The sequence below is a fragment of the Ciona intestinalis genome, chromosome 6 (assembly GCF_000224145.3).
Source record: "Ciona intestinalis chromosome 6, KH, whole genome shotgun sequence".
Taxonomy (NCBI): Eukaryota; Metazoa; Chordata; class Ascidiacea; order Phlebobranchia; family Cionidae; genus Ciona; species Ciona intestinalis.
The window spans coordinates 473205-497840 of record NC_020171.2 but is presented as its reverse complement, the minus strand read 5'-3'; the positions used below and the strand labels follow the sequence as shown (position 1 = coordinate 497840).

Below are 24636 nucleotides of genomic sequence, written 5' to 3'. Positions count from 1 at the left end.
TTTTTCTGTAAATTTAAATATTTACACGATTATAAACAGAGTCGTCACGATGTACTTAACATATTATAAATTCTAATCTACATTTAATAATACGGCATTATAGCCTTTTTCGTTTGTGTATGTTTCGCATTAAATATTGCGTACATGTTAGTCGCAGCGTGTGTTCGCGTATGTCGTTTTATTATTTCCTGCTTTATATAATGTAGGGTTACGCGTATCATAAAGATTGGGCTAATTTTGTTTCCAATTTGTATTATTTTTGTGCGTTTTGTATTTTTAATTTGTGCTATACATAATTTGTATTTGTTTTCATTTGTGTATAATAACGAATTTGCGTAGTAATAGTATTCTGGCATAAATCCTAGGCCCATGACATGTCTTGTTTTCACTCGATAAAATAGAATGAAAATAACCTCATTTAAAATAGCGATGCGCGCTTATACCAATAAACCCAAACGTCAGTTGTAAAACGTGCTGTGCGCTTTTATGTTTACATATACCAGACCGCCGGCATAACGAGCAGGAGAATTCGTGCCTATATAAATTGGATGTAGTTTTAATCTTGTTTTTAGTTTCAGATTACTGATTCATAAGCCGTGTAACTTTGCTTGCAACAATGACAGTGTACAGAAAAGCGCTTCTTTTTACAAAGGGACTGATATACGAATCTAAGTAAGTATAAGTAAAATATATATATATTACTGTTGGGGAAGACGGGACACCTTAAGCTCATAATATCTAAATATCCTAAACGTGTTTTAAACAATGAAAAGGTGTCCCATCTTTCCCCACCCAACTATATATGTGTCGTCGTTTTTAATTTGCGTAATATTCTAATGAGCGAATGTAATTTATTTATTCTTGCGTGCCGGGGCAACGACCATTGTTTTAACACGGTGTTCTGCTTCATACACCACTTGCCCACTTACGAGTTACAACGTATGTAACTTTGTGGAGGAATTTTTAAGGGTTTTATTTTGTATATATAGAAAAATTCGGGCAAGACAACTTGATTGAAATAACTGTCTGTTAACTGTCTTGCCCGTAGCCACATATACGCCCATAGCGGCGGCAGCGTCAAGCCTCGAACATGTAATGGATACGACCGTTTTAACCACTGTAGCCTTTACCACGGCACCAAAACAAAACCAAAACCAAAGACTAGTAATGGGAAAATATAACAAAAAATTTACTCTTCAGGAATGGTTACATCAACGCGGCCAAGCAATTCGACCAGAATGACGTCAGCGTTGACGTCACAGGTCACGTGTTCATGGTCACTGGGGCGAACAGCGGCATTGGAAAAGAAGTGACAAAGGAATTGGCGAGCAGGGGTGGGGAGGTCCATATGGTTTGTAGGAGTTTGGAAAGAGCAAACGCCGCGAGAGATGAAATTGTAAAAGCGACAAAAAATGAGGTAAATGGAAAACAAGTTTTGTTTGGCAAAACAATAGTTGAATTTGATGTGACTGAATTAAGCTTGCTTTATCTTCGCATGGCTGGAAAATAATAGTCTTTGGCGTTAATTGCCTCTAAGTGTCTTGCCCAAGGACACGCATACGTCCACAATGGTAGCAGCGACGGGTCACTATATGATATATATACAGATATTCTGAAATTAACCAAAAAGCGGGGATGAGGTGTATAAAACGGAAGAACCGTGGAATAACGGCCTAGGTGCCCCGCTATGCGAAGATATTAATAATAGGTTACTTATATTCATTCATTTCTTCATTGAACTGTTGTTATTACTCGACAGTGAGCATGAGGTGTATAAATACACCATGTGTGTCTGGTGTATAAGAAGACACCCATGTTATAACTGAACAGTGAGCATGAGGTATATACATACACTATATGTGTGTCCACCCAACACTGGTTTAAAATTTATTCTCTTTCGATCCGTTTTTAAAAGTAAATTTCATTTCCAGAAAATCTTTGTTCATATTGTCGATCTATCCAACATACGAAGTGTTGGCGAATTCGCCAAATCGTTTTCGGAGTCGCACGGAAGGCTCGACACTTTGGTCAACAATGCCGGGGAAATGGTGGCCGACTGGCGGCTGACAGAGACAGAAAACCTCGAAGTCAATTTCGCCACAAATTCGATGTCACATTTTGTGCTTACCGAATCTCTGCTGCCTCTAATGGAGAAAAGCGAGCGCCCAAGAGTGGTAGGTTAAAACTTTTATTAATATTTGGGGACTTTTATACTCTATTTTAATGATGGACACAGATGGCACATAATATCTCATATTCCCTAATCGTGTTTTAATCAATTAACAACGCTCTTTTAGAGTCGTGAGGATACGGTATATAATTTTGTAAATATTACCCATACTCTATACCGTAGCGTATGTATAACGACTGTTTTTGCTAATTCCGCTATCTTCGTTGTAATAATTAACCTTTTCGTTACTGTATTCGAAGAGATAAATGAAAATCTCAATGAGCCGATACAGGTATAAATGAAAACATGAACTAACTCACCTTAACCTATTATAGTAGGGTGGGGGAAGATGGGACACCTTTTCATTCTATTTTCTCGTCACATTTGGCAGTAAACAAAGAACATTCAATAAATTATTGAACTGTATTCTCCCGACTCCCATATACCATCGTTAATTGTTTAAAACACGATCTAAATATTTGGGTATTACGTGCTAAAGGTGTCCCATCTTTCCCCACTCTACTGTATATACAGTCCAAGGATTTTAAAAATTGTCTTTAAAACGCAGGTGAATGTAACCTCGTCCGGAATGCTCTTACAATGCTTGAATCCAAAATGCTTCAGCAAAGAAAAACCGAATAACTTTGAAGCGATAATAGCGTACGCTCAATGCAAACGACAATTGGTAAGTAAAAATTCTGTTATAGCTTCCTATACAAAAATATAATCACCGATAAAGTTACATATGGTAACTTGTAAGCGGGCACGGGATATATGAAACAGAACACTGTTTTAATGACTGCCGTTGCACCGCCAAGCGAAAGTATAAGAATTTAGTCATAGCCATTTGCATTACGCAATTATAGATTAGTGTTGCTGCCAGGCACAGCAGAGGTTAACGCATCTGGTCGGCCAAGAGAATACGCGTTCGAGGCTCGACGCTGCTACCATCGTGGGCGTATATATATGTCCTAAGGCAAGACACTCAACGGTAATTGTTCCAACCCAGTGGTCACTAATAGGTTGTCTAAATTATCAGCCATATCAAAAAAATGTAACTCTCATCATTTACATAGTTACCAGACCGAGACGAGCCTCGAACCCGTTCCCTCTCAGCTATAGAAACAGACGGTATAACTTCACAATAACATCACTAACCACGGATTTTTTCCGTTCAGACCGTCCTAACTGAGCACTGGGCTGAAAAACACAGTTCTGTTCACTTCTCATGCATGCATCCCGGCTGGGTTGACACTCCTGCAGCCAAACGTGGCTTGGGAGATTTCTACGAAAAAATGAGTCATAAGTTTCGTACTCCTGCTCAAGGCGCGGACACTGTAGTTTGGTTATGCTTGGCCGAGAAAGTGCTGTCAATTCCCAGTGGTTCTTATTTTCAAGGTAGATTTTTGAACCTTTGTTTTATAGTGCAAGTCCGATATATATTACTTATAGTGACATAATGGGTATTTTTGCATTATATAACCCATTTTAAGCTAACACATGTCATTAAAACCGACGCCGTGGAATAGTTATACCGAGTCTGCTTCTAACCTACAGTATTTATGGTTTAAGGCTCGACGCTGCTACCATTGTGGGCGTACGTGTCTTTGGACTAGACACTTAACGGCAATTGCTCCAACCAAGTGTTCACTAATCGGTTGTTTAAGTTGTCAGCCATACGGATTAAAAAACGTTCAAAGATCTTCCACAAAGTTACAAGTGTTAACGCGTAGACGGACACGAGGCGTTTGAAACAGAACACCCATGTTATAACGACTGTCTTCACCACGCCACGCGAGGATAAAACAATTTTCATTTATTATTCATTTTTTTATTCATTCATTCCTATATACAGATCGTAAAGTATCAATGAAGCATCTACCGTTAGCAACGACTAAGGAAAGTAAGAGAGATCGCTCTGAGTTCCTAAAATGTATGAAGAACCTAGCGGATAGTTGCACCAAGTAGAATCAAAGTAACAAGACGACTATTTCCCCGATGTTTTAGTTGGTACATAAAATGTACAACTATTTATTATATATACGAATTTTGTAGAACCTTGCTTTTTGTAAATTTGTTGCACTTTTTCTTGCCCCCCGAAAAGGCACCAAAATATTTTGAATATTTTTATTGGTGTTTCTTTTTACTTTCTACATTATGTGTTCCAGGACTTTATTTGTGTATTTGGCGTGTCTCTTCTTCTGTACAAAGCTTTATTTTTTCGTATAGTACTGTGGTGTAAGTTAGGATACCGTAAGCACATAATATCCCATATTTCCTGATGGTGTTTTAAACAATCAACAACGGTCTATGGGAGTCGTGAGGATTCATTTTTATAATTTTGAAAATATTCCTTGTTTACTACCAAATGGGACAATAAAAATGCGAATGAAAAGGCCCTATCTTACCCTAACCTACTATTACAATTGTAAGGTAATGTAAACATACGGTTTATAAAGTTGTATAAATTTTTTTTTGTTCATGCTTTATGTGCTCGATTACGAAAAATACAGTTCACCATGTACCCACGAAAGTGTTTATTTTTTCTAATTCAGTTCTAAAGCAGAATTAAGTTGTGTGTGAGCAGCCACACCTTTAGTTGTCTCTTTTATTCAGGTGGTTTTTAACCGAAGCGCGTTTTAACGACTAACGTCGTTTTGCTGCTAATTCCCTTCTCTTTATTTGTTTGCTTAATTAATTTGATCTTCGCTATCGTATAGGAAAAAATAAATTAGGTTCATGTAAAGTTATGTTACTAAGTTTTAACAGGAATCAGTCAATAATAGAACTCTAAACATTTTGAACCGATCGTGCTGTTTGTGAAGGTTGAAAAACTCCCCAAATAAGTGAAAATATGGCAACACTGCCGGGGAATCACCCTTTCTTTCTACCTTTTCATTATTTTTGTTGTTTTTGTGCTTGTTTGTTACGGTCTTATAGTCGTTAAAAAGGTTACTATTTTACGCGTATTTCTGTTTACTAAAGGTGTTTGGTATATAGATAACGTAGTATAGCTTTAAACCGGTGTTTTTGCTAAGTGTGCTTTTATTTTAACGAATAAATTTTGGAATAAAATTTTGTTCGTTTATAGTTTAGACTCTGTCACTTTACACTAGCGTTATTTCTATAATCGTTTACCATAATTTAGGTCAACACTTGGTAATAGAATAATACTAAATCTGTTCATTTTTTATTTATTTACGTTAATATTACAGTTGTTTAGTAAAAATCATGAACCAAAATGTTACCGTAAAAAAACTTGAAAAACTGAGTTAGTATAAAATTATTTCGTTTTTTATTTCCACTTTTTTGAATAATCAACGTTAATATTACAGTTGTTTAGTGAAAATCATGAACTGAAGTGTTACTAAAAAAAAACTAAAAATGAGCGACCGAAATCACGAGCCTTCTCTCAGTAATCATACGCTTGAAAAAGTTAAAAAAGCAAAAGTCACAATTGAAACTTTCTACTCAAATTTGCTGAATCAGCAAATTGAGCGAGAAGGGCGAATGCAAGTGTTGGAAAAGTCAATGCAAAAAGATGGATTAAATGAGGATCAGGTGAATGATATATTGTGTATTAGTTGTAAAAAATCAGAAAAATTAAATTTCTGCGGCAAATCAATGTATATGATCAATTTCGACTTTTATATGGGCATTTTTAAAGACTACTTTTGTGTTTTAAATGACTATTTTATATATTATTTGTCTATATCTGTGTTAGACGAATATTTTTGTGCCTAAATACCTTCTGCGTTTAATTGTGGCAAAGATAAAAGAGCAAGCTGTTTGCAATAATTAGCAGTTCAAACACTTTTAAAAATATAGTGGACTGATTGACTGTTAAATTATATATAATAAAAATAAGACCTCTTTAAGGTATACTGTTCTATTGTTCTAATAATTTCATTTTGTTCATTTTTAGTGTGAAAAGAAGCGTATGCAACATGCACAAAAAGAAACTGAGTTTTTGCGATTAAAACGCACTCGACTTGGACTAGGAGACTTTGAGATGCTTAAAGTTATAGGCAGAGGTGCTTTTGGAGAGGTAGGTAGATAACAGTTAGTTAAACTTGTATTTTTTGACTATAACTTGCATTTTAATGTGTGACTATCTATGTTTTACTTTGGTAATACTATGTCCTTTATTTTTACCCTATTTTTTCTAATGAAAGCATCTTATATATAGCTTTTAGAAAGGTATATGAATACACAGTCATTAAACTTGTATTTTAGGATTATAACTTAACAGTTTTGTATAAATGTGTGGCTATCCATGTTTTATTTTGGTAATGCTATGTCCTTTATTTTTACCCTATTTTTCCTAATGAAAGCAGCTTATATATAGCTTTTGGACAAGTATATGGATACACAGTCATTAAACTTGTATTTTAGGATTAAAAATTGCACTCTGTCAACGTGTAATTATCTATGTTTTACCATGCTACTTCTGTGCCTGTAACTTTTATTCTATTTATTCCAATGACTACCTGTAGCATGTCACATTGTTGGACTTGTTAGTCCTATAATAAATCGATAGGAACATTTTTTTAAATAGAGGGATTTGGACTGAAAACCCAAAATATTTTTATTGGTGCAAATTGTAATTTAATTTGCTACATAGTTGTTTGAAGGTAATTTTTTAAGCTTTATAATTGACATTTTTAAATACTGAGTAATGTTTAAATGTTTATTTATATTTTCTATTAATATTAACCTCGTTTTTAGGTAAGATTGGCACAGAAAAAGGACACCGGGCATATTTATGCCATGAAGATGCTACGGAAGAAAGACATGATGGAAAAAGAACAGGTTTGGTTGCAAATATAGGAAACCTCATTGAATAATGTGGCGAATGCAATATAATTTGGCTTCACTCATTTACTACTGTTGTTGGTGTTTTAAGCAAGACATTTGGCCTATTGCTTGTCGTTTATGCGGTTTTAAAATAAAACTATTCGTTTAAAAAATAATACATGTGAGCGGCATGAGGTGTATGAAACAGAACACCCATCTTATAACGACTGTCGTTGCCCAGCCACGCGAAGATAAAAAACTTACATTCATTTGTTCATTCAGCAAAGTGACATTATTAATTGGGTTTTGTATTTGGTAGTTTATTCCAATGAGTAAAACAGAACACCCCTGTTATAACAACTGACATTGCCCCACTACACGACGTTAAATAGGTTTTTATTCTAGTTCATGGTTTAATATAAGCATTAATAGGTTGCCCATGTTCGAGCTGAAAGAGACATTTTAGTTGAAGCTGAAAACCCATGGGTTGTGAAGATGTTTTATTCCTTTCAAGATCTTTACAATTTATATCTTATCATGGAATTTTTACCTGGAGGTTGGTGTTGCCCTAGTTAGTCTGCTGTTTTAGTGTTATTTCTTTTAATCTGGCCTAAATCCCAGGTCCTTTACAAGGACCTCACCCACAAAGAATAAAAAAATAAAAAAATAGTGTATTTCTTTTGGTATAGTATGTTTAATGCTAGTAATGTATTTTTTTGTTATAGCTCACTGGCTAGGATTAATACATTTTATCTAAACAATAAATGTGATATCCATTATCAAATATAACTGCAGTAGGGTGGGGAAAGATGGGACACTTTTTTATTCTACTTTGCCGTCCCATTTGGTAGTAAACAAATAACATTTAAACAGTTCTAAAACCGTTTCCTTACCACTCCTATAGACTGTTGTTAATTGTTTAAAACACTATCAGGATATTTGGATATTATGTGCTAAAGGTGTCCTGTCTTCCCCCAATCTACTATATTATATGTTGACAATAAATAATAAACAAACTGGATATATTGTCCACTTTAAACTCATAAATCTCTTTAAATTGTCTTGGAAATATAACAATCATATATATATATATATATGTATTATATAGTAGGGTGGGGGAAGATCGGACACCTGTTCCTTCTAATTTATCGTCCCATTTGGTAGTAAACAAACACCATTCAAAGAAAACCGTATACTGACGGCTCCCATAGACTGTTGTTAATTGTTTAAAACACGTTACCCAATCAGGATATTTGGATATTATGTGCTAAAGGTGTCCCACTCTACTATATTATATCTTGACACTGAATAATAAAAAAACAGAGATATTGCCCACAATGAACTTGTTAACCTTGGGAAATTGTTAGATAACAATTATATATGTATTCATTGTGTATTGAATGTTGGTATTTCAATGTTAAGGGGATATGATGACACTTCTGATGAACAAGGACACTCTAACAGAGGAACAAACTCAGTTTTACATTGCCGAAGCTGTACTTGCAATCAATTCAATACATGAACTTGGATTTATACACAGGTACTTTAGGCAATAAAAAAAACAATAAAATCATGAACCACCTTAACCTATGAACCATTTTACCCCATGAACCATTTTACCCCATAAACCATTTTACCCATAAACCATCTTACCCTATGAACCATTTTACCCCAAAACATAAAACATAAAAACATTTTATATTTTATGTATGTTTAATTTACACATATTGCTACCATTTTGGGAAGGACATTTAAAAGTTACATAACTTATAACCTGGCTTGGGGAGTATGAAACAGAACACCTATGTTGTAACGATTGTCATTTCCCCACCACGCGAAGATAAATAAGTTACATACTTGGTAACTAAAAAGAAGTCATTAGATGTATAAAACAAAACACTCATGTTAAAATGACTGTCATTGCCCCACCACGCGAAGATAAATAAGTTACATATGTGCTAACTCCTAAGCGGGCTCAAGGTGTATGAAACAGAACACACGTGTTAAAACGACTGTCGTTACCCCGCCACACAAGGATAAATAAGATACCTACTAGGTAGCTCAAAAGCGGGCATTAGATGTATGAAACAAAACACTCATATTAAAACAATTGTCATTGCTTTGCCACACGAGGATAAATAAGTTACATACTTGGTAATTGAAAAGAAGTCACAAGGTGTATAAAACAAAACACTCATGTTTAAACGACTGTCATTGCCCCCTTTGCCCGAAGATAAATAAGTTACATTTATTCATAACAGTTACCACCCACATAATATCCAATGCACTAAAATAACATTGTTTTCTCCAGGGACATAAAACCTGACAACCTACTAATAGATGCGCGAGGGCATATTAAGTTATCTGACTTTGGTTTATGCACTGGATTAAAGAAAGCACACAGTACGGATTATTATAGAGACCTTACACAAGCTCAGCCTATTGATTTTAGTAAGTAAATATTAACGAATGATAAATATATATGTTTATTTTTCGTTATGTAGTGTAGGCATTATTATATGTTAATGTATTGGTATAAATGCACCATCAACCATGTGTGTATGGTGTATAAGAAGACACCCTTGTTATAACTTGGCAGTGAGCATGAGGTGTATAAATGCACCATGTGTGTTTGGTGTATAAGCAGACATCCATGTTATAACTCAACGGTGAGCATGAGATGTATGAATACACCATGTATTTTTGGTGTATAAGAAGACACCCATGTTATAACTTGACAGTGAGCATGAGGTGTATAAATACACCATGTGTGTTTGGTGTATAAGAAGACACCGATGTTATAACTCGACAGTGAGCATGGGGTGTAAGAAGGCTAGACATTTCATATTTGCTCTAACCTAGTGGTCACTAATGGGTTGTCTAAATTCTCAGTCATACAGAAAAATCAATCACCTTCAAAGTTACATACGTGGTAACTTGTAAGCTGGCATGAGGTGTATGAAATAAAACACTCATGTTGTAACAACTATATTTCCCTCCACGCAAGCTTAACTAACCAACTTACACCCATTTCTCCTCAGCAACGCGACCATTAAACGCAAACGATTCTCGAAGAAAGGCGGAAACATGGAAAAGCAAACGTCGAAAGCTCGCGTACTCAACAGTAGGCACACCAGACTACATTGCTCCTGAAGTTTTCCAACAATCTGGATATAATTTAAGCTGCGATTGGTGGTCATTGGGGGTCATAATGTACGAATCACTTATAGGTAAATGCACTAATAATAATAATAACTTTTTTTGTCTCTTCAATTACGGTAGCGGATATTTAGAAATATTTTAAACGAAAAGACAAGATATAGCGACAAAACAACAGTTATTAAAAAAAAACACGGTAATACTTTCTTTTGGATTTAAAATAACGCTTTGGTTATATACCACAGGAGTTTTTTTGTGTTTTTCTGTGATGTATTTCAATATTATATGGGTGAGGTGGACGGTGGTACAACATTAGTTATATACAGTAGGGTGGGGAAAGATGGGACACCTTTTAACTCCATTTCCTCGTTCCATTTAGTGGTAAACAAAGAACATTCAAAGAAATATAAAACTATATCCTCACGACTTCCATAGAACGCTGTTACCTGTTTAAAACACAATCAGGAAATTTAGGTATTATGTGCTTAAGGTGTTCCATCTTTCCCCACCCTACTATATATATATTTGCTTTTTCCCTTTTTTATTAAAAAAAACTAATTTCATAAATTATTTTATCTCTGAAATCAGTTTTATTATCCCCAATTTAAACAACATAAAAACTAAATAACACAAAGTCACAAACTCATTAAACAAAAATCCCCGTACGCCAGGTTACCCCCCATTTTGCTCCGAAAGCCCCCAAGAAACTTATCGTAAAGTGATGAATTGGAGAAACACTCTCGTCTTCCCAGATGAAGTCCCGATCTCGGACATCGCTCGTAATTTGATCCTCTCTCTCTGCACGGACCCCGAGAAAAGACTCGGATTTCCGGAGGTGGACTCTTTAAAAGAGCACAAGTTTTTCAAGTAAGGATTAAGATGCAATTGTTGTAGCTAGACAGTGAGCATGAGGTGTATGAATAGTTGAATACACCATGTGTGTCTGATGTATAAAAAGACGCTCATGTTATAACTCAACATTGAGCATGAGGTGTATGAATACACCATGTGTGTCTGGTGTATAAAAAGACACCTATGTTATAACTTGACGGTGAGCATGAGGTGTATGAATACACCATGTGTGTCTGATGTATAAGAAGACACTCATGTTATAACTCGACAGTGAGCATGAGGTGTATGAATACACTATGTGTGTCTGGTGTATAAAAAGACACCTATGTTATAACTTGACGGTGAGCATGAGGTGTATGAATACACCATGTGTGTCTGATGTATAAGAAGACACCCATGTTATAACTCGACAGTGAGCATGAGGTGTATGAATACTGAATGTGTGTCTAGTATATAAGAAGACACCCATGTTATAACTTGACAATGAGCATAAGGTGTATAAGAAGAGCCCATATTATAACTCAACCATGAGGTGTATGAACACACCATGTGCCTGCTTCCTGGTATACTACAGTATATAAACATATATTTAGTTATCATGAAGTGTATGAGCAATTTCAGGCAAACATAACAAATACCCATTACCCCACAGAGATGTAGACTGGATTCATATTCGGGACAGGCCAGCTGCTATTACAATGTCAATCAAAAGTTTGACAGACACTTCCAACTTTGATGAATTTCCTGACGCTGATCTTAAACTAGGTAAGCTACCTGTCAATCAAAAGTACCTGTGTGGTGTTATTTTTGTGGGTTAAGCAGGAAAGCAGCTAAAAAAAAATTTTTTTTTGCCCTTTATTCTAGTTTTTATTTATAAGTGCGAACATCCATTTTATATTGACTCTTGTTGCCTCGCTACGCAATGATAAATAAGTTGCATTTATTAATTTACTTATTCCTATTTGTATAAAGCTATAAATTCTACATTTGCTTATAAAATAGTTGATTTTCAAATTAGGAAGTTTAAAGATTTAGTTTAAATTTTTAATAAATAAGTTGCATTCATTCATTCATTCATTCATTCATTCATTCATTCATTCATTCATTCATTTATTCATTTATTTATTCATTCATTCATTTATTCATTTATTCATTTATTTATTCATTCATTCATTCATTCATTCATTCATTCATTTATCACTCATTCTGAATTCACTTGTTCACTCATTTACTCATTCATTTATTTATTCATTCCTTCATTCACTCATTTACTCATTTACTCATTCATCACTCATCCTGAATTCATCATTCATTCATTTATTTATTTACAGATCAAATAGATGAGAATAAAGACTGGGTGTTCATTAACTACACGTACAAGAGATTTGAAGGTCTAACACAACGTGGGAGTCTTGTTATGCCTTGATTTCAAAGTCACAGGTTTTTATCATTCACTTTTAGAAGCAAAACTGCAAAAAATCCGCATTTTAATCATGATTTTTCGGACTTACACTGAATATTAATACTATGTGTATGTTATAATATGCTGGAATGAATGAACTAATATATACTGACCCATAGGCGCTAAGCTTTTTAAAACACAGGGGAGGCAGGAATGGTTAGACGCACAATTCTATAAAAATAAATATTTTTTTTTTGGTTTAAATTTTTATTTTTCAATGTGGTGTAAAAATTTAGGGGTGGCCTGCCTACCCTGCCACCCCAGGTTTGGCGCCTATACTGCCCCTAATTTCTATCATTAGTGTGATTTGTTACTGTAGAATATACTTTGCACATACATAAACCCTGTGTGGTACTGTCACACTGATTCAAACAGGGGTGCTGACATAAAGATAGTATAATATATTCAATTTTACTGTTATGTTGGATTTTTTGGACATGTCGATTTAACATAAATGTAAAAGAAAATTCGTTTTCACTAACTTATCCATACCAGTCTGTGTTGAAAAATTTGAACAAATTTAGCCGAAAGTAGAATATGTCACTAAAATAGTAAAATTTTAAAACTTTCTTTCTGTCCTGTATATTTCATGTCTGTAAAGCAGCGGTTCTTAAATTTTGTGTCACAACGATCTGGTGTAAAAGTTAAAAATTTAAAGGCGTCGCAAGCTATGTCGTATTTATAAAACAAAACGGACTAATTTACCATTTTTTCTAGCCTGCCCATCACAAAATTATACGATTTTTTATCAATAAATAAAAACATGACAGCAAATATTTAAATATGATTTTAATTTCATACATTTCCGTTTAAAACTAAAACCATCTTCAATAAATTACATGTAAGCTGTAATGTTTATACTAGGTCTGACCAGAAAATCTGTGCTTTATGCACCTAAACAATTTTTTTTTGTACAAATTTGGAAAAAAACGTTACCAACAGTACAAACAAAAGGCGCTAGTAAAATATGGACAAAAATGATACAAAAAAGAACGCTTTTAGCACGATTTATGAAAAAAAAAACAACTTGTTTATAAATTCTTAAATCGTCGTGTCCCAAATCCAGCAAATGTTTAATTCCACCGCAACGGAAAAATTTAAGGATCCCTGCTGTATAGAATTTGTGTTTTAACAATATGTTACACCAACGTTATACTTTGTGAGAAAATTGTTCACGCTTTTATTGTGAGGTGATTTAGATTATGACGCAAAAACAGTTTCACTGTTCAATCACGACCATTTTATTTTAGTAAATTCAAACAAATAGTAAAGTTTTATTTTGTGAAGTACTAGTTTTGTTTATGTAGTAGTTGATTTTTAGTCTTATATTTATATGACAGTGCTGTGGTTCAGTAGTTAGGCATTGCATTGTAACCATAGGGTACTAGGTTCAGAGCTCGTTACTGATAGGTGTATGTGTCCTTGTGCAAGACATTTAACAAGTACTAGTTTTGTTCATGTAACTGAGTTTAGTGTTATATTTATATACCAGTTTGTGGCTTAATGGTTAGGCGATTTGCATTGTAACAAAAAGGTCAGGGTTCAAAACTCGATACTGATATGTGTCTTTCAGAAAGACATTTAACAGTAATTGCTGCAACCCAGTGGTCACTAATGGGTTGTAGCACCCTGGGTGTTCTCTTGCCTAAATCTCAGGTCCCATGGCGTGTCACACTGTAGGACCTTACCCATGTAGAATAAAACAGTCTTTAAAATCAAATATAAGATAACAAAGACCATGTTTCACTAGACCTTACCCATGTAGAATAGACTGTTTTATCATGACATGCAGGAAGAATATGGTTTAAGCCTAGGCAAAGATAACAGTAAGAACACATGTTGGTAAATAGAAAAACAATGCTTTTTAAATTAAGTTTAGTCATTTTCGAGTTAAATCAAGATAATTTGGGATTCTGGACATTTTTTGCCTATGTTGGATTACGCATAGTGTTATTCCTGCGTTCTGGCACAGTAGTTTGCGCGCTTTCCTTTAGTCGAGAGGTAATAAATTTTTGGCATGAGGTGTATCAAACAGAACACCCGTGTTATAACAACTATCACTGTCTTGCCATGCGAGGATAAATAAGTTACTTTCATTCATTGTGTTCCAAAATATTCCGTGATTTTTTTGTAATCTGGTAATAAAAAACGACAGAAATACATACATGTCTAATAGCAATTTATTTTACATTTGCAACCAACACAAGAATTTAAATGAACTGCATAGCGCACGTTTTTAAGTGCCATGAATTTAATCTCCATATACATTTGATTAGTATTGCTTTTATTCTAAAACTATGGGTATTTATGTTTAATAGTCTTACAGCATTTTGCTTAAATCACAAACGAATTTACAGATATATGAAAAACAAATTTATAATAATGCAGACTGATTATACCATTATAGGCGCCAAACTTTTTAAAATACAGGGGAGGCAGGGATAGTTAAACAAGCATTTTAAACTTATCCAACTTATTGGTTGTAATGTTTACTGATTAATGTAGTGTAGAAAATTCAAGGGTTGGCCCGCCTACCCTGCCACCCCAGGTTTGGCGCCTTTAATAGTGTTTCTTATTCCATAGTGTAACTTAAAAAGGTAAATATTGTATGTAACTAAATACTACAGTAGTTCACACAGCTGTTTTATCTTTTTTTTTAAAGTTAAATCGTTTTATTTAAAGCTTATAAAAACGAATAGGTTTTGTGAAATCTAGTTTTGGAAATTTGGTCTAAAATTTTGCCGTTTTTTATTGAAAGGCTTAAAAAGCACTGGTATATTATGAATATAGTTATATCATATGTTTCTGAAAAATCAACGAAAAAATTTTTTTTAGTTATACAGCGCGTTCAAAAAGTCTCTATGCACTATTGTAATATTCCCTTTTTATATTTCTGATTGAGGTGTTTAGAAACAAAACAAAAAGGGTTCATTCATTTATAATTGTAATTCATATTTATCTCCTGGATTCTATACTGAAACATGTCTGTTAATAAAATGCACAGTGACTTTTTGAGCGCCCTGTATTTTAAACATATATATATTTAAACATTTTTTAAATAATCAAAATTTTTTTTAAATTATTCAAGTTATAATATTGTTTTTGATATAATATCACACAAGTTCAAAAATCGCATTGTCACAATCAATATTCATTACACACAATGGACTAAATAATGCTGACTCATGCTTTACTGAAAACCGACCAATTTGAGGACCCAAATCAGATGATGCGGGAGTTTTGAGATTGGAACGATTGGCATTTCAATAGCAATACCTGTTGGTTGGAGACTTGTGTATTGAATATCTACATTTTCCAAACCTGGAAAAAAGGGGTTTGTTTTTTTTGTGGGTATTGTATTTGTTTGTGTGGTGTATGCTTACTGTCGAGTTATAACATAGTTCTTGTTTATAATTAGGGGTTTAATTGTTTTTTTTTATTTTGTGCTCATTGTTAAGTAATAACACTGGTGATTTCTTATGCACTAGGCGTAGATGGTGTATTAGTACACCTCATGCTCACTGTCAAGTTAAATAACATGGGTGTCTTCTTATACACCGGACACACATAGTGTATTCATACACCTCATGCTCACTGTCAAGTTATAACATGGGTGTCTTCTTATACACCGGACACACATAGTGTATTCATACACCTCATGCTCACTGTCAAGTTATAACATGGGTGTCTTCTTATACACCAGACACACATGCTGTATTCATACACTTCATGCTCACTGTCAAGTTACAACATGGGTGTCTTCGGCAGTGAGCACAAAATACAGTAGCTCGACAGTAAGCACGAGGACCACGTATCCAACTCACCCAACATTCTTATTGTAGAAGCAGAAGTTGCATTCCTTGGCCCATCAAGTAATAGAATCCCATTCTGTGGCCATTCCATAACAAACGCATATATGATCAAACCATTATCGGCTATGACATCATCAGTAGTGATGTCATCTTGTACGACAACTGTTTCAACTGATTCACCGCGTCTGGTTTTGAATTCTCTGTGGAGTAGGAAGTACTGCATAGTAATTGACGTAAGTTTTTGAACTATTTTTATAAGTTGACTTTTTTTGGAACTTTATAACTTTGGTTCTAAAAAAACTATTTTTTTTTTAGAACCGAACTTAATTTTTGCGACATATTTCCTTGAATACAAGGAATTAGCAACAAAAAAAAGTCGTAAAAGCACCATTTTTTGTAAAACATACGCAAAACGAAAATGTCATATAAACTACAAAAAAAAAAATATTGATATTAAAAAAGAAAATTAAAATTTTTATAAATCAAAGTTTTATTCACTGAACGACGCTAAACCCACCATAAACACACCATTTTTACCTTATTATTTGCTCCTGGTCAAACAAAACGCTTCGTTTTTGACGATTTTCATCCAAAACCACATTCGCAAACTCCTTCTCCAACTGCTTCTTCTCTGCTCTTAACTTCTCCTCAGTTTTTCTCTTTCTTTCTCTCACTTTCTCTTTCAACTCTCTCACATGAGCTTGAGCACGTAGCAGAGAACCTGTGCTAACTTGAGTTGTGTATCTAACATTACTATCCATGGTATCTTGTACCATTCTCCATGGCTTAGATCCATAAACAGCTTCACCATTAACACTCATCCAAGCACCAAAATCTTGCAAGCGCTCCTAAAAACAAAAATACAAACGTTCTTTTACCATATTTTTACTTACAACTCCAGTTTTTTTTTTACAATCCCGCTCCTAAAAATAAAAAAATAGCAATTTTTATCAAATTTAAGCAATTTTTATCAAATTTAAGCAATTTTTATCAAATTTAAGCTATTTTATCATTTCCCCCCACTTTAAAGCATATTTTTAATTATAAATATTCACAAAATTGTACTTATTTTGCATAGTTCTACCTAATGTTGCTAATTAAAATAAACTGTTTTGTTCACTTTGCTATTTAATAAACCCGACATTTTTCCCCATTTCTTTGCAAAAATTTTAGTATATGTGCATTATCAGAAACTTACACCAAATATAGGTGAGATAGTCCCTTCCTTAGTTGGCCCAACGTTCATCAACATATTTCCTCCACAACTTATCGTTTCAATGAACGTCTGGTGGGGAAAAAAACTCTGGTTAATGAAAGCAACTGATTTTTTATATATTAAGGTATATGTATGTGTATCTAAATTACTTAAAGGCTTTAAGAAATATTATTAAAATGACTATAATTCATCTAGCTGTAATTTTAAAGTTTTCTCGCCAGAGAATATAGGTTACAGGCTTGATATTACTACCACTGTGGACTTCTACCTAACACTAACGGTAATTGCTCCAACCCAGTGGTCCCTTCTATTCTATTTATTTATTAATTAACAGCCATATAAAAAATTCTACAAAAAATCACTCACTATGTTACAAACATGATAACTCATAACTTTGCACAAGTTATATAAAACAGAACCCCCCGTGCTAAAAAATAGAAATCGCCCTACAACACAAAACATACATTCATTTACCACAGTATTATAAAAATCATAGGCACTAAACTTTTTAAAACGCAGGGGAGGCAGGAATAACTAGACGCGCATTCCGCTGAAACAAATTTGATTGCACTGTTTACTGAATAATGCAGTGCAGAAATTTTTAGGGTTGGCCTGCCTACCCTGCCACCCCAGGTTTGGTGCCTATGATAACAATACCCAATAAAACTCACTGAAAGTAATTCTTTCAACGTTAAAAACTGAGAAATATCAGTGTCCCTTCTCCAGCTCCAAGACCCTTTGTTCAAAGTCATGGCATTTTCCCATTTTTTATCCGGCACGTGAGTTTTTGGGTTAAAACGGTCGTTACATGTTAAATAGCCACCATGCTTGCACAAAGTATCAGAGCCCCATCTGTCATTGGTTACCACAGTGTCCTGTGAAATTGTTGCCAGATTAAAAAATGATGCTTGGTTTGTATTTGTTGGTGGAGTGAAGGAAAAATTTGGGAATCACTGTGTTGGTAAGATTTTTTTTGTACACTTTATGCTCAATTTTAAGTTATGTTATAACATAGTTACTGTTTGAAATTAGGTGTTTCATTTTTTATTTTGTGCTCATTGTTGAGTTGTTACGTGGGTGGCTTCTCATACACTAGACACACATGGTGTATTCATACACCTTATGCTCACTGTTAAGTTATAACATGGGTGTATTCTTATACACCAGACACACATGGTGTATTCATACACCTCATGCTCATTGTCAATTTATTCCATAGTTGTCTTTATAATAATTACACAACACATTCATACACCTCATGCTCGCTGTCAAGTTACACTATAGGTGTCTTCATACACCTCATGCTCGCTGTCAAACATACCTTCACAGGACTTTCATTATACAGCCACGACAAAAACACGGTACTGTTCCAATACCAGCTCGGTGCTTCCCACTGGCCATCAGACCATATAAGGTCAGGTTTATAAGCATTAACTATCTCATACAACTCTGGCAAAGTCTTCTCCTTCACAAAGGCATTGGTTTGGAACTTATTTGCTTTATCTTGAATATACAATGGGTTAAACCATTCGTATAGAGAATGGTAGAGACCGAAATGCATTGATGTCCTGGGGGGGAATTAAAGGTTTTTAAAAATTGGTCAGTTATAGTCTCTGGCTTAAATCCCAGAGGGCCTGGCATGTCACAGTAACATAAATGCACATTTCTACATTGATCATTAAACCCTGTACCCTTAGTCCCATACTCTGCCTGTCAAAATGCCCTCAAATACCAAGGACCTTAGCCATATAATGTATTGGGCCAACTCTGGCTTAAATCCAAAGTCCCATACTGTGTTTTGCCATAGGACTTTACCCATTTAAATATTGGGCAACTCTGTATTTAATCCCAGGTCCCCTAGCATGCATTGCTGTAGTACCTCACCCATATAGAACAGAATAATTATTTTTTTAAATTACAGCCAACTTTAAAATCTATAAAGTATTCTTAATTGATCTTCTTTTGAACACACGTAAAACACATAGATTTCTTATGGACATAACACTGGTTTTTATAACATTCACACATGGTCAACACTGAGACTTGAACACTGTACCCTTTGGTCTACACCTTACCTTGATCTAATAGAATGTGCGAGTTCTCCAACCAAGTCCCTATGAGGTCCAACATCTCTCGAGTTCCAGTTCCAAGACACATTAGTGGGGTATGTACAATATCCTTCATGGTGTTTTGATGTAAGGGCCATGTATCTTGCCCCAGATGCTAAAATTAGAGGATAAATGTATTATGTATACTGTATAGTAGGGTGGGAGAGATGTGACATGTTTTCATTTTATTTTCTGGGTCTGTTCGGTAGTAAATAAAGAAAAAAAAACGCTCATACTGAAATTAGAGATGTAATATAATTTTTGCACCGTGAGGCGTTGTGACAATGTGGTTAGCACGCCTGTCTGCAACTGAAGAGGTTATGGGTTCAAAGCTCGTCGCTGCCGCCATTGTGGGCGCATGTGTCCTTGGGCAAGACACTTAACGGCAATTGTAACCTAGTGGTCACTAATGGGTTGTCCAAATTCTCAGCCATACAAAAAAATCCAAAAAAAAACAAAAAAATTCACTCCGATTTTTTCTAAAAAATTTATCATAACAAAATCATAAATAGAAAATACATGACAACTATGACATCACAAACCTGCAAAAAGGTCTGCCCAATCATCTGGCTCATAAAACTCGGTAGAAAAATCCTTTGCAAAGTCAGCATATGAGAACTTGGGCTTGAAGTTGTTTGCCATATAATCTTTCCACGACTGCCAGCCACTAACTTTCCAGTAATACCACCCCCATGCGGGAGATGCACCAAAACTAGGAACTGTAATATTAAGTGTAAGATACTTCATGCATCTTGGTATATGGTGGGGTAGGGGAAGATGGAACACCTTTAGCACATAATATCCAAATAACCTGATCAGTGGCGCAGCCAGAAAAAAAATAAGGTGGTTTTAATCAAAATTTTCAAAAAAATTATTATTTTTTTAAATTTTTTTTGGGGGGAGGGTTATAAGGGAGGGGGGTCGCGACTAGGGTACCTAAACTTATGCCAGAGTTGGCCCATTACTTTACAGGCAATAATTGTCTCATTTTCTTACCAGAAAAGACACCCCAGTGAAGAAATATCCCAAGTTTTGCTTCATCATACCAAATAGGTAAAGGTCTGGAGTCTATGGACGCCCATGAATCGTTATATACTTTTGCACTGTGATGGGATAATGCAGTTTAATATGTGGACAAGCATAGACATAAAAGTAAAAGCACAAAACATATGTGTAACACATAACTTTTAAAACATAAAAAATTTTGCCGCCAAAAGCATGAACATTTTTTCTTGTAACATTATCAGTTTTTGTTTAGGAAATAAACTGATCATTGTACTATTATTACTGTATGACAGGGGCGTATCCAGGAATTTAAAAAGAGAGGGAAAGTTTTTGCTTTGAAAATGGATGTGTATAAACGTAACGTGTTCGATAAAAACATACCTTGACTGACATTAATAATAACGCACATGATAGAAATGCATGAGATTGGTTTTAAACTGCAATATTATGACTTTAATACTTTTTAAGAGAGGGGGTACTAATTTTACTCCCAAAAAATAAAAAAAATGTATATATGGTGTTTTTTTAAAGACATGTTTGTAAGCCAGGGTGTTAAATTATTGCAAGCATTGCAAACATTGACATAAAGGTAAAAAGTCGTAAATTAATATCATAGGCTGCATTATTACCCCACATGTGTTGTTATATACTTTTCCACTGTGATAGTATAATGCAGTTTATGGTGTGCAAGCATACCAAATATTTGAATAAAGTAAAACGCCATAAAATGGATCATTTAGGGCTATTTATAACTCAAGCACATGATGTGTTTAATTGAAAGCAAATATATAACAGTGTTGCCTGGAATTTAACCGAAAAACAAATGAAAATAATGACATCATAATATCATACATAAATGGACTGTACTGTTTGTATTAAAAGTGACCAGTTTTTACATTTGAAATATTTTGTTCTAATTTTGTATATTTACCTGATAGGTGCAGCATTCTCAATTGGCATTGCATTTTTTTCCATTGCTAACACACTTGATGAAGCATATCCCACAAAAACACATAACAACGCACTGTAAATTAAAAACCTAGACATTTTCCTGAATAAACAAGTTACGCTAGGAAATAATGATTGTCGTTAATTTTGTTAGTATAATAAATCAAATCAAAATGGCAGTGCGACAGTTCATGGCGCAAAAAAATATAAATAAATAATAAATTAAAATTTAGCAGCTAGGAGAGAATGGTAAATAAAAGACACAATTCTTATATTTAAAATAAAAAGTTTAATAAATTGTTGCCGTTTTTGGGCTTTAATAAATGTATAAAAACATTAAACACAGTTTTGAACAAACATAGAAAATGCTAACATTGAAACGGAAATATGCATTTTAAACTTAACAATGTATGGAATAGACACTCTTAATTTAAAGAAAATCCACTAATAATTAAATCTCTGTAACCTAAAATTTGTAACACTAATAATATGGTGTATTTAGGCACTTGTATTTAGTTGTATTTCTAATTATACAGTAATTTAAATGTTTAGATTATCGCACAGTTGTCTAGCATACTCATACACCCATCATGTGCAAATTTTGGGCATATATTTTTTCCTCAAGACACATACAATGTTCACAGTTTGTTTTAGATGGTAATTGACACTCTGGGAAAATTTGATCTTTTTCTTTAGAGTGGGGGTTAAAAAGGTCCGCATCAGATTGAAGTCCAGTTTTTGCACAGTCATCATTTTCATCAGAAAGCGCTGAGTCACTTTCGCTAGCATCGTAATCCTCGTCACTGTCATAAGAAGATATGCTTGAATATTGGTCAATACTTTCAACTGATTCAATTGTATGTTCAGAATTTTGCGTTTTTGAAGCAATTTTTTTTACAGTCCAAGTAGGTACACTTTTTACAGTACGTGCACATTTTGATGGCATTTGTTCAAGTTTTGCTGCTGTAGTTTCACTGATACTATCCGTTTTAGCAGTAAAATTTACAGTTTCTTTATTTTCAGTTGCTTGTTCAGCTTTCACTTTGGAACACATTAATTTTTCAGTATGTTCTGATTTAACTATTTCCTTACACTTAACTCTCAAGGCATAGCCAGAATTTTTATTCAAAACAGCTTCATTTTTCATGCTACCATTTACACTTGAAAGATCAGATAATTTCAAATTCTGGTCTACTTTTTTAGTAATATCATCTAATTTTAACTCTATTTCATTTGTTGTTTTTTGTTCTTCATTTTGTAATTTTTTTGGTGGCGCCAAAAAAATCCCGTTTTTTTTAAAGTATTCAAAATCTGCTACTAATTCTTTATAGTTCATATCAAGATAATGTAGGTTCTGACTCAAACATGCACTTTGTTGCATAACATCCTGTAGGCTATCAATCACTGGATAGGACTGTTTTGCACGATCATTTTGCATTGTCACAGTGTCGATATACTTCTCAGAACCAACAAAACTGTCACTTGTTCTTGTTGTGTCTGCACTTAATTCACTGTCTCCATGTTCATTTTTAACTTGTAACCGTAAATTTGGGCATGAAATTTCGACATTATTAACACTTGTTAACTGTTCATTTAAATTTTCCTGTAAATTTGGGCAGGAAATTTTAACACGGCTATTGACACTTTTAAAATTTTCATTCAAATTTTCCTGTAATTTAACATTTGATTTTTGATCATTTAAAATAGCTCTAAAATCAGCCGGCAAAGGTGCTATAGAAGCATTACATTGGGCAGCTATAGCATGTAGCCTCGAGGCTTCTACTCCAGGACTAACAAGCGAAACAGCTGTTCCATATGCCCCAAACCTTCCAGCGCGACCAATTCTATGCATATATGTCTCCCAATCGGTAGGTACATCCATATTGATAACTACATCCACATTCTGGGCGTCAATTCCCCTCGAAGTTAGATCAGTCGATATTAGAATCCTGCATTGGTAAGATTTTAGCCTCGTTATTGCTTCAGTACGCCGCCATTGCTCCATATTGCCTGAAATAAAAGTCGATCGCCAGCCAGAGCTATTTAGTGCGTTGCATAAGGTCTCTGCTCTTGTATGATAATTGGAAAACAATAGCGCTTGTTGGTACGTCATACTGCTTAAAATTTCAATAATACATCGTGTTTTTTCCTCAAATAACTGATGCGGTAGCTTACATTCTTTAACTAGCAGATAATATTGTTTAAGACCAAGTAGGGAAGGGTCTGTTGGATTTAATCGCACAAATGTCGGCTGTTGCATGTATTTTGTTAAAAATTTCGCAAGCGCTTCAGGATAAGTGGCAGATAACGCAAGCATCTGCTTAGTGCTTGGCAAAGAGGAATAAATCCAGTTAATTTGCTGTTGTAGGCCACCTTCTTCCACTAGTTTATCAGCTTCATCCAAAACGAAAAGACGGACATTATTTACAGCTAAAACACCCAGCGAAATCAGTTGTTTAATTCTGCCAGGCGACCCTATAGCAATGTGACATCGTTTTGCCTTTTGTCGGTCTTCTGAGACCAGTGTACCCCCAATAAAAACCTGGACTGACAATTGTTCAATGTCTTGCCCAATTGTGGATACTACTTCATGTATTTGTAGCGCGATTTCACGCGTTGGGGCGAGCACAATGACTTGTAATGCTGCAGATTTTGCGTCTATACTATCAAGTGCTATAACGGAAAACACACACGTCTTACCGGTACCGGATTTTGCTTGGACGACTAGGTCAAAACCACATCTCCCGAGCGGTATTGCTTTGAGCTGTATCGGCGACGGTTTATGAAATCCCGACTTTTTTAACCCAGAAAGAACGAAGTCCGAAACCAAAATATCTTCAAAAGTGACCGATTCTTGCGCGGCAATGTCGTCCGTTCGTGTTTTTGAGTCTAGATCGTGAGCTATTTGGTTAGACATGCTAAAAACATAAATATAAAGTTTAAATTATTATATTTACAGTGCATTTTGCCAGAACCTGTAGGCCAACGCTCGTAAAATAACATTTCAAAAACAAAACGAAAATGCAGGATTCGCCTCCATATGCTTAAAACTACACTCAAAAACCAGAAAAGGGTCTCTGAAATTAACAGAAACCGCCGCACATCCG

General features: G+C 34.6%; 4 protein-coding genes across 5 annotated transcripts; 2 read left to right on the top strand and 2 right to left on the bottom strand.

The window, feature by feature from the left end:
- The first annotated feature begins 333 nt into the window (after positions 1-333).
- On the top strand, positions 334-4697 carry LOC100187161 (dehydrogenase/reductase SDR family member 12-like). Its single transcript, XM_002132079.5, has 6 exons — positions 334-672; positions 1201-1417; positions 1932-2174; positions 2739-2855; positions 3349-3568; positions 4026-4697. The coding sequence occupies exons 1-6, from the start codon at positions 617-619 to the stop codon at positions 4136-4138; spliced, it is 966 nt and encodes a 321-aa protein (XP_002132115.1). The 5' UTR covers positions 334-616; the 3' UTR covers positions 4139-4697.
- Positions 4698-5503: 806 nt separating this feature from the next.
- Positions 5504-13706, top strand: LOC100184769 (serine/threonine-protein kinase 38-like). Its single transcript, XM_002132089.4, has 10 exons — positions 5504-5731; positions 6096-6218; positions 6899-6982; positions 7400-7523; positions 8390-8507; positions 9279-9418; positions 10009-10197; positions 10798-10993; positions 11631-11743; positions 12310-13706. The coding sequence occupies exons 1-10, from the start codon at positions 5555-5557 to the stop codon at positions 12402-12404; spliced, it is 1359 nt and encodes a 452-aa protein (XP_002132125.1). The 5' UTR covers positions 5504-5554; the 3' UTR covers positions 12405-13706.
- Positions 13707-14600: 894 nt separating this feature from the next.
- On the bottom strand, positions 14601-21737 carry LOC100182398 (alpha-L-fucosidase-like). Its single transcript, XM_002132097.4, has 10 exons — positions 21513-21737; positions 20573-20679; positions 20119-20295; positions 19544-19691; positions 18790-19036; positions 18140-18343; positions 17451-17537; positions 16790-17100; positions 16265-16452; positions 14601-15761 (listed from the first exon to the last, which is right to left on the bottom strand). The coding sequence occupies exons 1-10, from the start codon at positions 21626-21628 to the stop codon at positions 15631-15633; spliced, it is 1716 nt and encodes a 571-aa protein (XP_002132133.1). The 5' UTR covers positions 21629-21737; the 3' UTR covers positions 14601-15630.
- Positions 21651-24468, bottom strand: LOC100183959 (probable ATP-dependent RNA helicase DDX20). Of its 2 annotated transcripts, XM_018812300.2 has the most exons (2): positions 22457-24468; positions 21651-22332 (listed from the first exon to the last, which is right to left on the bottom strand). In XM_018812300.2, the coding sequence occupies exons 1-2, from the start codon at positions 24444-24446 to the stop codon at positions 22118-22120; spliced, it is 2205 nt and encodes a 734-aa protein (XP_018667845.1). In that variant the 5' UTR covers positions 24447-24468; the 3' UTR covers positions 21651-22117. The 2 variants fall into 2 exon arrangements, with proteins under 2 accessions (XP_018667845.1, XP_026690667.1); XM_026834866.1 differs by having other exon boundaries at positions 21651-24468.
- Between the last annotated feature and the right edge of the window lie 168 nt (positions 24469-24636).